We start from the raw sequence: 15,195 nt of genomic DNA on the forward strand, positions 1-15,195 counted from the left end.
AGAGCATCTCAAAATATTGATGAGTTGCTATTGGTGATAATTGTCCCGCAGCGATGAACCTAGGTTTTCTAAAATGGTTGAGGATGAAATCAAAAAGACTATTTTTTGAAGCATCCAGACGTGGGTATTTTTAAAAAGTTGTCACAAATTATTTACATATTAATTATAGATAATTAGCTTATCTAGTTTTCTTGATTTATAAGAATTAGTTAATTAAGAGACGAGAAGGGGTATAATTATACCATTAAGAAATTAAATCACCAAACTTTTTGATTCATTCTCATATTTGCAGAACGTAGCTAGTCGCTCTGTTGTATGCATTTTTTTTTTTTTTTAATTTTTTGGGTGGAGAGTGGGTGTGTTCCAAGAAAGACATATAACAGAACAGAGAGAGAATCAAAGAATAACGATAATAACTGCCGATCACAACCATAGCTTATATGGAAATACTTCAGACCTCAGGAGAGGGAAATCGAGGAAAAAGGGAAGTATAATGAACCGGCAAGGCAAGCAAGAAAAAAAGATTAAAAATATTTTTATTTTTATCAAATAGAGTTCCAAAACACAGCTTTAAGAAGTACGGAGTCACCCAGAGGGGCTCCCATTCTCAATTTAATAACTTAACAATTCTTTGCACCTAATCGGCCTCTCGCACATTTCCACTCTTAATTCTTCATATTCTTCATCTTCGTCATCCTCCTCCTCCTCCTCCACTTCGCTTTCGATCTCCTCTGTTTCGTCCGTGTCACCATCTTCGTAGTCAAACCTTGTGCTCTGATTTTTCAAAAGGCAGAGGCGAAGGCGGCCATGGCTTCTCTCCGCTTTGAAACACGAAGCACTTGATGTGACCCTCACCGCCTCGATCACCAGTCGTCCTTCTTCGCGGTGGGGCCTTACGCGTAGAGATTCCGAACCCCTAATGGTCGTCAAAGGAGGTGGGAAATTCTGTGCTCTCTCTTTCTTACCTTCCAAAACAGGACGCACCGCCCTTGTTTGCTCCCTTGTCGGACAATCTCCGGCACTGCCGTTCTCCGACGATGAACACAGCAAGTCAATGCTCTTCCCCACAATGTCAGTACCCGTCTCGTTTCCCAGATTCTCGGTGCAAAGTTGGAGACTTCTCTCGCTCAGTATCAATGAAGAGCGCTTGGTTTGAGGATGGACGTAGATGCTTTCCTTCTCAGATAGTTCTTTGAGGCCGTCATGGCGGACATCGGAAAGAGCTTGAAGAAAGCTCCACCCACCGGTATCAGTTTTGCCGCTGATTTCTTCAGAATAACGGGTTTTGGATTTGAAGGTTAGATCCTTGGGTTGAGGAGGACTAGGAGGGGGAAGAGATTTTGATAAAGGCAAGGTAAGCCTAAATGTTGTACTGGTTCTTGACTCGACGAGCTGAGACTCGAAATTATATGACTGCAACCCGCGGCACACTATTGCAGCCATGAAATGGATTTACAAAATTTGAATCTGAAATATTAAAATCCCACGATTTGCTTGTAGTAATTGAGAAAGAACCGGAAAGAACACCTCGAGGCTTCAACGCAGGAGTTGGAGTGGAAAATGGGAAACAGAGTGCTCTGCTCTGTGAAGCAGAAAAAAGTGGGTGGAGAAAAGATGAGATCTTTGAGACTTTCGAATGGGTGGATGAAAGAGAAGATAAGAGGAAGAACGAGAGATATTAATGGGAGCGAAAAGGCGAGGAAACTGGTATGTTGAAGAAGTGAAGCGGGACGGGTGAATTTGTAGTGCCAAAAAGTGAAAAGAAGATTGTGTCATGCAGAGAGGTAGGAAAGGAATTTCACTAGCGCCACTTGAATTATAGAATTCTTAATCCACCACACACCGCAAAGACGAATTTTTGGACTTGGACCCAATCAGTTGCACAAATCTACACACTCAATGAGTGTCTCGTATGATATGTCAAAAATTTTATTATATAATATTTAGAAAACATGTCTCAAATTTTTGAAAGGACAGTACTCATAAAAAGTGCCCTGACTGTGAGAGCTATTTATTTTAAATTCTTGGAGCAAAATGAATTTCAATTATTTTCAAATGTTAGATATAATATATTGATTACTCTCTTTAATTTTATTTATAAATTATTTCTACCAACTTTATCAATATCGATACAATAAAATTATAAAAAATAAAAACAAGTGAAATTTTAAATATAACTCTCAAGTAAAAAGTAAAAAATAAGTTAATCATATAATATTATTTTTTCTATCTTTTTCTCTCTTATTTTTTATAGGTAATTTAAAATTTTAATTTAAAACAAAATAATTTTATAAAGTGAATTAGATTGTGCTTTTAAAAAATAATTTATATAATGAGCTGGAGGAGTATAGTAAAGATATTTGTTGGTAGTATAGATTCAAGTCACTTGTTGAATTCAAACTCTGAATGAGAACGGAGGGGAGATGAAAGAATACAGCGTATTGGTATTTTTTGATCGACTCAAATGACAGGATGACAAGATTGTGCTGAAAATCCTCCTCACATGTGATGTAGGCAGAATTAGGGGATTTGGGAATGCCGTTGTGGGGAAATGAACGTGAAAAAAGGAGACACAGTTTGGGTTTTCAATTTCCCATTCTTTTCCAAAACAGAGCCAACAAAAGGGCAGAGGACAAAGGGATTCTCCCAAATATTTCTTGACAGCGATTGCTATCCCTGCTCATGTTCAGAGTCTATAAGCAGCGTATTAATTCCTATGTAATAACCCATGGTTCTAAACCATGTCCATGATTCAAACACCCAGTGCAGTCAAAACATGGCTGGTATTGTGGGGAAAAATCAGCCCACATCCTTAGAAGAAAAAAAAAAAACATGAAAACTTGGTTTTATCAGAATGTATTAACGTCAGACAATGTTAGGATGCAACTTAGCAACACATTGATTGGCTGGTGCATGGCAAGAAGACTGGGCGTGACCACCATGAATGATTATGTTAGGAAGGGAAATCAGCAGTGAGAAATACAGTATCCGAATTCTTTGGCCTCGCTTTTCATGATAGGTTTTGAAATTAGAGGATATACATGCAATAGTCAATCCCACGCGGTATGACCTGTTCTGACTCAATTATCACCAAAAAATTAAAAGCTTACAATTCAACAACCTTCATCATGACTTGTCCCGATCTCTATTTATTTATATTTATATTCTACTGTTTATATCTCCATATTTATATTGTTTTTCTTTCGGTGGGCTCTCTATATTTTTATTTTGTTGTTTACAGGTTACCAATAATACAATTCATTTTTCAAGTTTTATGCAAATCATGAGGTCAAACTAAAGGCGTTAGCCAAGTCAAAAGAGGCAAGTTAATTAAAGAAAGAAAAAGCAGAGATCGCCAATTTTTTTTTTTTTTGCGCCTTAAATATGGCCTTCTTGAGTAATGCTTTCAAAGTAACCTATAAAAATATTATTTACAGATAATTAAGAATCTTATAATTTTAAAATTTTGAAAAAAGATCATAGTTCTTAATTGAAATTAAAATTTTTGAGAGCCAATTTTCAATATTCATCTTCTAAATTTTTAGTACGTATCTTTAATAGTCAATGCTCAATTTTTAAATTTTTCACTGGCCATCTTGTATATTTTCAATACTTATCTTTCAAGTTTTTAGTATTGAAAATATTTTTTTATTTTTTCAGCAGTAAAATTGTGGAAGACGGTATTGAAAACTTCTAAACTCATTACTGAAAAAAATTAAATATTGAAAATATTAAAGATAACTATTGAAAATTTGAATGATAAATACTAAAAATATGGAAAATGAGTATTAAAAAATTTATAATTCTACTTAGGAGTTACGACTTAGGACCATTATCTTTTTCTAAACTTTCATAGTTTTATTAGAGCCTTCACCGTAATCAATATTCTTAGAAAGTACTTAAATATATTTGTCCATTTTATTATGTTCGGATTTTGGGTTAATTAATCTTCCTCTTCCTTCGAGAGACGATGATTTATTGTACGGACCAAAAGCTGATTGAAAAAGGGGGAGAAACGATTCTCCACTTTATTTGTCACACTTGTGCTGTTGTTGGCTACAAGCTCTCTCCCCCACCCCCACCCCACAAAAAAAAAAAAAAAACTTCTCAAAAGATACCGAAAGTTTTATTAGTTTGGCCATTGACCAATTTCCTGTTAAACATACAATCAAATTGTTAAATTTGAGAGTTTAAGTAAATTCATATTAAAAATGTAAACTCAAAATATAAATTTAAATTTTAAACTCATAAAAATTTCCCTTTATTAACATATAGTTTTAAAAGTACATAATTAAAATATAAAATATGAGTATAATTTAATTTAAATATATTTTGAATACATATCATTAAAATTAAATACACATATATTTATAGATTATCATACTTAATATAAAAAATTTAAAATAGAACAACTTATTTTTAATATTTTTTTTATTAATGTTAATTTTTGTTTTGTAAGTTTTCTTTTTCATTGAACCAGGCCCTATCATTTTTATGAACCAAATTCTACATAGTGTATATATATTTTACTCAACAAGTTTATGAATAGATTTATATAATTTTATAAGCTAAAAATAAAAAAAATAATAAAATTAAAAAATTAATTAATAAATTTAATTGAATTTTATCTAGTTTAAATTTATGAATGAGTTAATATAATTTTGTAAGTTAGAAATATGTAAAAATAAAAAATTTAAAAAGTTAAGTGATAATAATGCATACAATTATATTACCTAGCCATTTACATTTAGATTCCACTAATTGTTGATGACGAAACCCTTCATTAAAGGCTATTTTTAAGACACGAATATATATGGATAATTTATTTTAAAATATAAAGAATAAGAAAAGGTATTTGCACAGACCTTTGCCATGTGAAAAAAGCATGACGTGCATTTTAGTTTACAATATTTTTAATGGATGGATGACATAATTTAACCAGAGTATGATTAAAATATTCCCTCTATTTAAAAATATAAAATATTTTTAATTAAATTTATTTTTAATAAAATAATTATCTATATTTAAATTAATATTATCTTTTTATATTTATCCTTATCAAATTGGGACCTTGAAATAAATATAAAGTAATTAATTTAATATGGGTACTTTTAGAAAAAAAATACAATGATTACACTTTAATTAAAAAACTAAAAATATCTTACATTTTTTAACACCCAATCTTTAAAAAAAATGACTTACATTTTTGAATGGAGCAAGGTACGTAAAATCGGACCGGTCATTAAATCGATTATGGCACTGGGTCACGGGTTAGTAGTTCAATTAGGGTTGAACCGGGGGTTGAACCGGTGGCAAACCGGTCATGATTAAAATAATACAATTTAAATAAAAAGACATTAATTATAAAAATATTCAACTAAATTCAACCACTCAAAAGTCTAACAGTAATAAAATATAATATTTTAAATATCTATCATTACACTTACAACTCTTCAATTTCAAAAGTCTAGAGAAGAGATGGAAATAGAGTTGGAGAAGAGACGGAGATTGAGCTAGAAAAAAGACGAAGAGTCAGAGACTAAGTTGGAGAAGAGATGAAGATAGCAAAGACAGAAATAGAGCTGGAGAAGAGATGGAGATAGAGCTGGAGCCTGAAGAAGAGACGGAGACTAAGCTAGAAAAGAGACACTGATTAGGTTAGGGTGAGAGAGGAGAGACACAGATGAAAGGCCGAAATAAATGCTGTCTGAAAATCTGAATTGGACTTAGCGTGCTCTATCTCTAATTTTTTATTTTTTTGACTTTAGTTTTACTTTCTTTTTGTTATCTTATCTTATTTCTAAATTCAACACTCCGAAAAATAAAAAATAAAAAAAATTTCAAAAAAAATAACCCGGTTAACCCAATCAACCCACCGGGTTAACCGGGTTACACCGGGTTGAACCGGGGTTGACCGGGTTACACCGGTTTATTTTGTCACCGGTTTAGGAGTAAACCCAGACCGGACAAGAGACCGGGTCACCGGTTTTCGGATTGACCCGGCCGGTCCGGTCCGGGTTTCAATACCATGGAATGGAGTGAGTATAACATATCAATAGGTTTTGTCTTAATAAAATAGGTTATGATCTCTTAAGTAAGACATCTCAAATTCAAGTTTGTGTGAATAAAAAAGGCGTATTTAGAAAAAGGTTACTCTCGATATGAGACCCAATAATATTATTTAACTTATTTAGATAATCATATTAAAAATATACATATCTTACACTTGACATCATTTGATGCAAGAAAAGAAAACAAAAGGTCCCCTACATGTACGGTTAACATATTTGTGTGAAGTTTAAGAGAGTGCGTGTGTGTGTACATAGGCTTTGAGTGGAATTAGAACGAGGCAAAAATGGCAGAAAGCCAAAATGCAAGTGGCAGTAGAGTACGCAGAAAGGGAAGGGAAGGGCCTACCTCACAAGTTGAGGCCATTAATTTAAAGGATATATATAACACTGCAAAAATGAAAGCGAAAAGGTAGCAGTTAGGAGAGAGTCTTCTGACATAAAGCTAACAAGTGTTATGTAGTCCCGGGTACTCGGAACCCATACAGCTGAGTTGATCATTAGCAAGCTTCCCACACATCCCCGCACACCTACTGCGAATTTGATTCTTTTACAACATAATTCTATTGAAACAAGTTGCCTGCTTACCTGCACATGTTACTCAACTTACACTTGCCAATAGGACGGACCCTTTCCTCTCGTGCTATTATTATTTATGTACATAGTTAACATGTTATGCCCTTGGTTTCAGTGCGTGACATATATATAAATGCAAGCAACAGAAAAGGGAAGCTTTGGTCATATTATATATTCCAGAAGGATAAATTTAAGCCAATTTTGTATGCTTGGACTGATCAGCAGAAGTGCAGAAGGACGACATGATTTTTAAAGCATGCGGAAGTAACAACTCAGTTAATCATCGAACGAATTAGACGACCGTGCCCCAAACATGTATAGCTTAATTTCTCTGACGGAATTTGAGTGGACTGAGGTTTTGGATTCGATGGGGTGTTGGGTTGTGAGTTGTGCTGCTTTTACAAAAAACAAAAAACTCGTATTAAAGTTTCTCGACTCTTGAGAATATTTAATTTTGTACCTTGCCCACTTTATAAAAAAGATACACACAGCAGAGAAATTACTGGTTATGCGCATCGCCGAAGAGAGAGAATTTCATCCCATCACTAATCACATATGCCTGACTAATTAATACACATATATTTCCACGTTGAGCCACCAGCATTGATCCTGATTAATACTGATATGTGATGTATATATATGTAGATGGTTAATTAATAGATCCAATCCGTCTTCTTTTATTTTCGAGTTTGAAGCCTCAAGAAGCTTATTACTGCATCTCATATTTTATTACCTTTGGTCCTTCTAGATAAGCATGGTATCTTAAATATGATTATAAAGCTATCTTTAATTTCGTGATCGAGCCCAAGTTTCCATATATTAATGTAATTAACAGTTCCTAACGTACGCCCATAGTATATCTGAGAGAAATTAAATATCGACATGCACGGACGCCTGCATTGGAATTCAAGAACCTAGCTGGCCGGCTATAATTAATGGGTTCTTTCTCTGTTATTTCCCTTATGTGCATTGAGATCAATTGAAAATTTTAATAAAGACCTCTTAATCACATTTACTTAAAACTCTTAAGTTTATAAAATTTCATTGAAGGCTAAAGATATTGATTTGAAATTAAAATTTTAAAAAAAATAACAAAATTATCCTATCTCACTTGTTAATTGTCTTACTTTACTTTTTTATTTTCTTACAAAACATTGTTAATTATCCTATTTGATGTGTTCATTTCTTTGAAATGAAATCAAGTAAAAGTTTGATAATGAATAAATGAAATAGGACAATAAGCAATAGTCCATATGCAAATGAACAACATAAAATATAAAAATTAATAAGTTGTCTTAAAATAATTTAAATACCTAAAATAAAAATAAGTTAATCAGAGCAATTGACAATATCCATAAATAAATTAACAAATAAAGTAGGACAATCAACAGGTGAAATAAGAAAGTTTTCATATTAATTTAAAGGAGGGGTAATTTTATCATTTCTTTCATAAATTTAATACCAAATAAGTATTCCTAAATTATAATATAATTTAAAAAATTTAGATTTTTGAATTTAAATAAGCACGATTAAGTGGGTTTTATTAAAATTCTCCCTGAGATCAACACAGCTAGCTCATGAGTCATAGGACCATTTGATGAGGGAGATGAAGTAATTATATTTGCATCAGAATCCATATGTACATAAAATAAGTGCATGTTCTCTGACTAAGTAATAACAGAGAATCCTTAGACGAGTATACGTCATGTGCGCCCTTAATTCGGCCTTATCAAGTGAAAGCCTGGCCATCTGGGCCTACTCAAGCCCTCAAATTGTTTCCCCCTGATTTATTATATATTAATATAATATAATTATTATACTACAAAAGAGGACTTCATTGGGAAGCACCGAGGCACAGGAGAATCTAATTCATGCCCATGTGGCTTGCAAGCGCATGAAAACAAATTAAGGAAATAATATTATTGTTCGACCTTCCCTACATGAATTCCTTTTTGACCATGTGTGAGGCGACCTTTTTAATATTTTCTAAATCCTCTTCCTCCTTTTATAACTCATCAAACTAATCACGCTCTGCTACGTAGCCCTGCAAGCAAACATGTCAACCATCCACTGGTCACTAATTGAAATGGCAGGTACGATAATAATATATATTCACGTCAGCTACCTGATTTCTATTTAAGAATGTAATTGCATATTAAATTAAACCTTAATCAAAATATATATATATAAGAGCTAGAATTAAAATTTTACTTCTCTTCCGTGTTCTTTCATTTCCTTCCATCCACATATACCTTCGTAATAAATTAAAGGTCTTCAACATAACAGGACTGTGTTAAAATTTCTGATGCAGTCGTCTAATAAAATATTCCACCGAAAATTTATCCTTCATCCCGATTAATTGCATCGAGCCCACGAAATGCCCTTTGGAACCTGCCCACAAAGACGTGGTCGCTTGTTATCTTGTGCTTTACAGACAAGAGGGAAATACTGCCCGTTTTAAATTATAAAATATTTTTAAGTAAAATTTTACATAATAATAAATTTTATTAAATATACTTAATAATTTTATCTTTTTAAAATAAAAATATAAACTTCTCAAAATACCAATAATTTAATATATTAAAAAGAAAAGTAATAAAAATTAATTATAGAGAGAGAAAAGATAATATTAAAATTATAGCATATGAAACTTTAATCTACTCAAAGTGTCTTATATTTTAAAATAAAAAAACTTTTTTAAAAGTACTTTATAATTTGAGATGGGGGAGTATATTTTTATTCAAATCCAGCTAATTAATATCAACTGGCATACATGCATATGCAAGCGGCCGGGTACATTAATTACTTCTACTAGTGCTTTATATTTCTTAATAAATTATCGACCTTTTGCATTCTATAAGATCCGTATGGTTTTACTTTAATTTGTTATAATTAAGGCGCTCCTGAATTTTGCAGCTTTCGTCAATTGTTGATTATCGTGCACCATGCCATATTGTAATTGACAACTACTGCTCTATGGAATACCAACTCCGTTTATGGAGATGAATAGTGAAGTATGTGAAGTTATCACGTCTCACGTATTAATTAAAGGCTTTTTAACCAACGCATGTCAAATAGTAAGTTAAGTTGGATCAGTAGAAAGTAAGTATAGCTTGTGGTTTCATTAAATATTTATGTTTAAAGCATACTTACTTTGCATTTGTTATATACCAAGGAATTATTATGTGATAATATAAATCTAATTTAAATTTAATGATTTCAACATTTAACTTGTAAACGGATAGAGTTTATATATATTCGTATGCACTTTCAATGACATTGCGAGTTTCTGCACATATTCCAGTTTCTAGTTAGTTCAAAAATCATCTTCTGCATATTATTCAATAACAGCTAAGATCTAGCCATCAGCACGTAGTCGCCCATAGCACAGACATCTATCCCTGATTTTCTTGATAAGGGACGACAATCCATGCTGGCCCTTCAATGATTTTAGAGCGAGCATATATAGTTATTTGAAAAGAAAAGAGATAATTTTTATTTTTATTTTTTAAGAAAAAAGGAAGGAAAGAGAGACACAATGAACTATATCAGTTTTAAGTCTTTTCATTTATTTTTCTTTCCGATATACGAATATATATATACATACACATATAAAATGTTATTTATTAAAGTCTTTTTTTTATTTTATGTCAACATTTTTTCAAATGAGGACGAAAGAATAAAATGAATCCAGAGGGTGGCTGTCAAAGCAAAGTGATGAAGTTTAAGCGTCAGCAAGGGAGCGACGCAGAAATTTGGCTCTGGCAGTGGCATGGGACAACCTTAAAACATTAATTACGATGATAACCTTAAACATTACCATAAGTGTAGTTAGCTCTGCTCTGTGATCTGATTTTCTTTGGAAAAATTGAGCGTCTCGCCCCAATTCGCATGTGGTCTGTCCTCTCTGCACGTAGACATGACTCAGATTTGAATGACGGGACCACCCCCATAGACAAAGCCCCATCATCCCTCACATGACATGATCAACTCCGTCGTACCAACCAAAATATAAGATATCTTTTAAAAATGCTACTTGATCTAGATTATAAAGCATTGGGTGCTTCTTATAACTTTGTTTCAATTAATGTACCCCTATTCAATGCCTTACATGGATCGAACAGGGGTATTTCTCTCCAATTTTCACACACGCGCGTACACTTCATTTTATTCACCCAGGTACGTGCATACGATTTATTCTTAATCAAATCTCAATCAATTTCTCCCTTCTCATTTTAACTTGTTTAAATAAAAGCGCAGTAATATATAGGTACATAGCTAGATTATGTAATGAATACAACCATTTGGTGGCCGCCTCCTCCTCACATCCTCCTTTTGGGATCAACTTATCCTTTCTAGATTCCATCAAACAACATTTTCCTACGTATCTGGCCACATATAACTTTCGCTGATGAGGTCATGAACTAAATCACTGCATAAATTAAAATTATTCTTAATCTGGATCGTCGTGAAGCTCGTTGATTGATCGAGTGAGAGAATATAGAAAAGAGAAATGGAGATTGATGTCATGGAAGGGATATTTTTGCAACGTATGGATCGGAAGAGCAACATTAATAGCCGATACACTGCTCCTGATTAGCTCACAAATGTCCAATCAGACCTTGTTTTTTTGGGGGCGCGACAAAGTTAAAAGGAAAATTTGAGTGCTCCGATAATTAAGATGACGGAGATCATCCAATAGCGCTGCATGGCCCATGAATATGGCGCTCTGCCTCAACCAAAAATAATTTATTAATTTCCACAAGAATAAACCTCCAACTAATTAATGCTCTGTGCGTGTTCCACTACTTGGATATATTGGACTTATAACTAAGCAAACCACTCAAATCAACCACCCATTCATATAAATATTGAAGAAATTGTCATCTCAATTTCCACGCCTGCACCACCCAACTACCACAAAATCTCTACTGTAGAACCATGCATGTTTTCCTTCCCACCTCTGACTGCCGAAACTTAAATAAAGAATTACGATCCAAATCATGTGAAAGTATATGATAGCTAGCTAAGGTGTACAAATTCGACCGGGATTTTTGGAGAATGCTTAATTTCTGCGAAGTCATATCTATGCATGCATCCCTGCACCGCGCCCAAAATAACGCTGACGCAGTAGCAATGGACATTAAATAATAAAACACCGGCCCAGCAAAGTAGGGCCGGTCCATATGGTATTTGAGGCTTTGGGCCTATGATGACTGGTGACTTTCATTGCTGGGCCGAATTAAGACTAATGCCACTGGACACTTCACCTGTCTTGCGTTTGATCCTTTCAATTTAAAACAGATAATTATATGAAAGAATAATATAATATCATATGTAAACTTTATATTTTATGAACGAACAAGATTCAAATTCATGTAAAAAAAAAGTGCTCAATTATGGACGTGTTTATGGCCAAAAAATAATCCCGTCATGGAAAAAGACGTGAATGAGTAACATGCAATTTGCAAAAGCTGTTTTCACTAAGGACTTCCACCAATTCAACCAGCTTACTGGCAACTCCTCAAATTAGTGATAATCAAAATATAAAAGTGAATTATTGTTGTCACTACATAACATCTGTGTTTCTAGATTTAATTGTTGATATGCTTAAGACTTTTAAACACTGAGGTGATATTTGAAAATCCTAGTGGCCCAAGATCCATTTTACTTTAGAAAAAGACTTTAATTAATCATATTGTAAAAGATTGATTGACAAACGTGAAACACAAATGATAAATATGAGAGGAAGAAAATCAATGTCGTGTTATAACAATGCATTGTATTTGTGTACACTTCTGTCTCTTGATCTGTTCATTTCCCTTCCTCAACATATATAAAAGGCTATGTTTTTGTTATTATAGTCTCGTTTTTTATATCTCGTGCTATATGTTCATCAAGTATAATATATATAATATAAAATTTATAAAGAACTATACTATCTATAAATCATAAAATTTATAAAAAAAATACTCTACATTGTTTACAAATCACAAATAATAGAAATCCATTTTTTTTAAAAAAATTGCATATATAGGAGACGGAATATGGTCAAGAGAAGGTCAAAAGAGAAGTCATTGAACTTATCCATCACAGTCTGCACTTGTGGTTATAATAATATGTTCACATGCCAGTTCACATCACAATAATTCTAAAGGAGTAGTTCCTAAGGGTTCACGAGAACGCAAAAAGTGTTTTATATAACAAGACTCTCCGTTGCTTTATCACCAGATGTCTTGTAAACTTGTCTTTTAATCCTCTTTGAACAAACTCATGCTTATCTTTCCAGCAAATACTATTTACTTCCCACCTAACAATCACTTCATCTCTCAACCCAGTACGGAAGTAAATCTTCTCACCCAAGATATATGCCCATCACTCATATTGTATGTTTAACCAATTTACCTTTTTTACTTTACCCCCAATGTCACTTTGGCCTTATTTGGTATGGAGCATTGGAGGGTTAGGGTTGGAATCGGGTTGGAATAATCTCACTTTTAACATATTTAATATGAGTCACTTACTAATTTTCGGGATTGTTCAATCCCACTTAAATGAAAATACTCAAACCCACAACCTTTCTGATATTATAAAATTAATCTCGAGATTAAATTATCATGATCAAACTGCCCTTCTAAAAAATGCCCAGATCTGACTCTTCTTGTTCTCCTTCACTTGTTTTGCTCGGATGCATTCACTATGGATGACTCTGACGATGACTTCCTCTTGTTGGTGACAACTTTCTCTTGCTGTCGACGACTTCCTCACATGCTAGCGATGCAAAACAGAGAACAGAAGCACAGACGATGAAGGTTATGACATAATCCATTTTCTCTTTTCAGATCTGGTGATATGAGATTGATATGTTTTTAGATCTGGCGATGGGCGAGCAAGAATAGAAGTAGCAATGATGAAGGGTTGTGATGGGATGCCTCTTGTTTCAAATCTATTTTCATTTCATTTCAGATCTGTTTTCATTCCACTTTAGCTCTATTTCCAATCTTGTTTCAAAAGATGAAAGTTTACATTCCATTTCAAATTTGGGTTCATGTTGAAGATGAAGGCTCTCATTCCATTCTTGATATGGGTTAAAGTCATCTATTTCTTGAGATTGTGTTTGTGTTAGACTAGGGTTTGAGATCATCGTCTTCCTCCCTTAATTGTGCAAATCTATTCATCTTCATCCCCAATGGTGCTTTTTTTTATTAATAATAAAGGGCATTATAGTATTTTGATGATTTTTGATTAATTATAAAAAATATTAATGCAAGTATTCTATTTAAATATTACTTCACATCAAACGTGTTTTTAAAGCACTAATCCCACACTCGATTTCAATTTTAATCTCAATCCCTCAAAATTCATACCTATGTACCAAACATAGCTTTTATAACTTGCTGATGTAAAATTTGGCATTTTACTATGATTGATAATATTTTTTTCATTGTATATATATTTGTGCTTGTGTGGACAGTAATAATTTTAAAAAATTAGTGGTTAGGGTTTATTTTACTATGAATTTAAAAGTTTAGGATTTATTTTATATATTTTAAGAGTTCAGAGTCTCAGGTGATTTTTGAGCAAGAACTTATAGTTCTATTTGCTCATTAATCCAAAGAAAATTGAAAACCTCCAAATGCTTGCTTCATCAAATGTAACTTAGACGCTATGTTTTCTACTTCAAATCTTATGGTTAACATTAGAGTCCTATTCTGTAACTGTCATGGAGGCCTCATCTCCGTGCATGGAGAACTCCTAAGTGCTACTTCATCATTTATGAGTAAAGCTTTTGCACTTCTCAAAGCTCTTCATTTAGCTTTTGATCTTCACTTTAAGGCTTTGATCATGGAATCAGACTGTAAACTCCTGGTTGATGCAGTCAATTTTGCCATTCCTTGTCTGAGTGAAAGTGCTCTATCCTTATTGTTGAGATACAGGGTCTTTTTGCGGCAAATAATACTTGGTCCCTTCATTAAATTTTTAGGTTTGCTAATTTAGCATGTGACTGGCTTGCGAAAGAATGTTACAAGGAAGAGTGCCCTTGTGGTTGGATGTTAATCCCCTTCCCCCTTTTGCTTTGCTTCTCTCTACTGATGCCTGTACTTAGTTTATCTTAGTGAGTGAATATATTTTTTGGCCAAAATTAAGAATTTTTATTTTTATCAAATGATTATATAACTTTGAAATTAATTATACATTTTGGTTATTTTTCAAATTTCTTTGTATGATCAGGAGAAGTTGAAAGAATGTAGATTAACTTTCCCTTAAATTCTAAAATAAAAACAATTTTTTGTTTATATTTTTATATAAAAATATTTTATTTATTTACTCTAATTATCAAAAATAGGCGCACCAAAGTTAAATATGTACTTATTTATATTTTCATCATTATAGTTAATAGTTTTTAATTATTTATACAATTCTATATCACACATTCTAAATGTTATTATTTTGATGAAATTATCACATTAATATTTACTCATATTTTACCTTTTTTTTTCTTTGATTGGTTTGTGGGTAATGGAGGGAGGAAGATGGGAGATTTGCATAA

General features: G+C 32.8%; 1 protein-coding gene across 1 annotated transcript; it reads right to left on the reverse strand.

The window, feature by feature from the left end:
* Positions 1-518: 518 nt before the first annotated feature.
* On the reverse strand, positions 519-1,748 carry LOC129308615 (protein FANTASTIC FOUR 3-like). Its single transcript, XM_054949853.1, has one exon. It carries the CDS (start codon positions 1,441-1,443, stop codon positions 613-615), a length of 831 nt encoding a protein of 276 aa, XP_054805828.1. The 5' UTR covers positions 1,444-1,748; the 3' UTR covers positions 519-612.
* Positions 1,749-15,195: the final 13,447 nt, after the last annotated feature.

This window comes from Prosopis cineraria, unplaced genomic scaffold (genome assembly GCF_029017545.1).
Source record: "Prosopis cineraria cultivar Desert tree isolate PC_DT_omini unplaced genomic scaffold, ASM2901754v1 PC4, whole genome shotgun sequence".
Lineage (NCBI taxonomy): Eukaryota > Viridiplantae > Streptophyta > Magnoliopsida > Fabales > Fabaceae > Prosopis > Prosopis cineraria.

Excerpts from the sequence above, each read along its gene's own strand:
- LOC129308615 (XM_054949853.1), bottom strand. The coding sequence starts at position 1,443 with ATGGCTGCAATAGTGTGCCGCGGGTTGCAGTCATATAATTTCGAGTCT.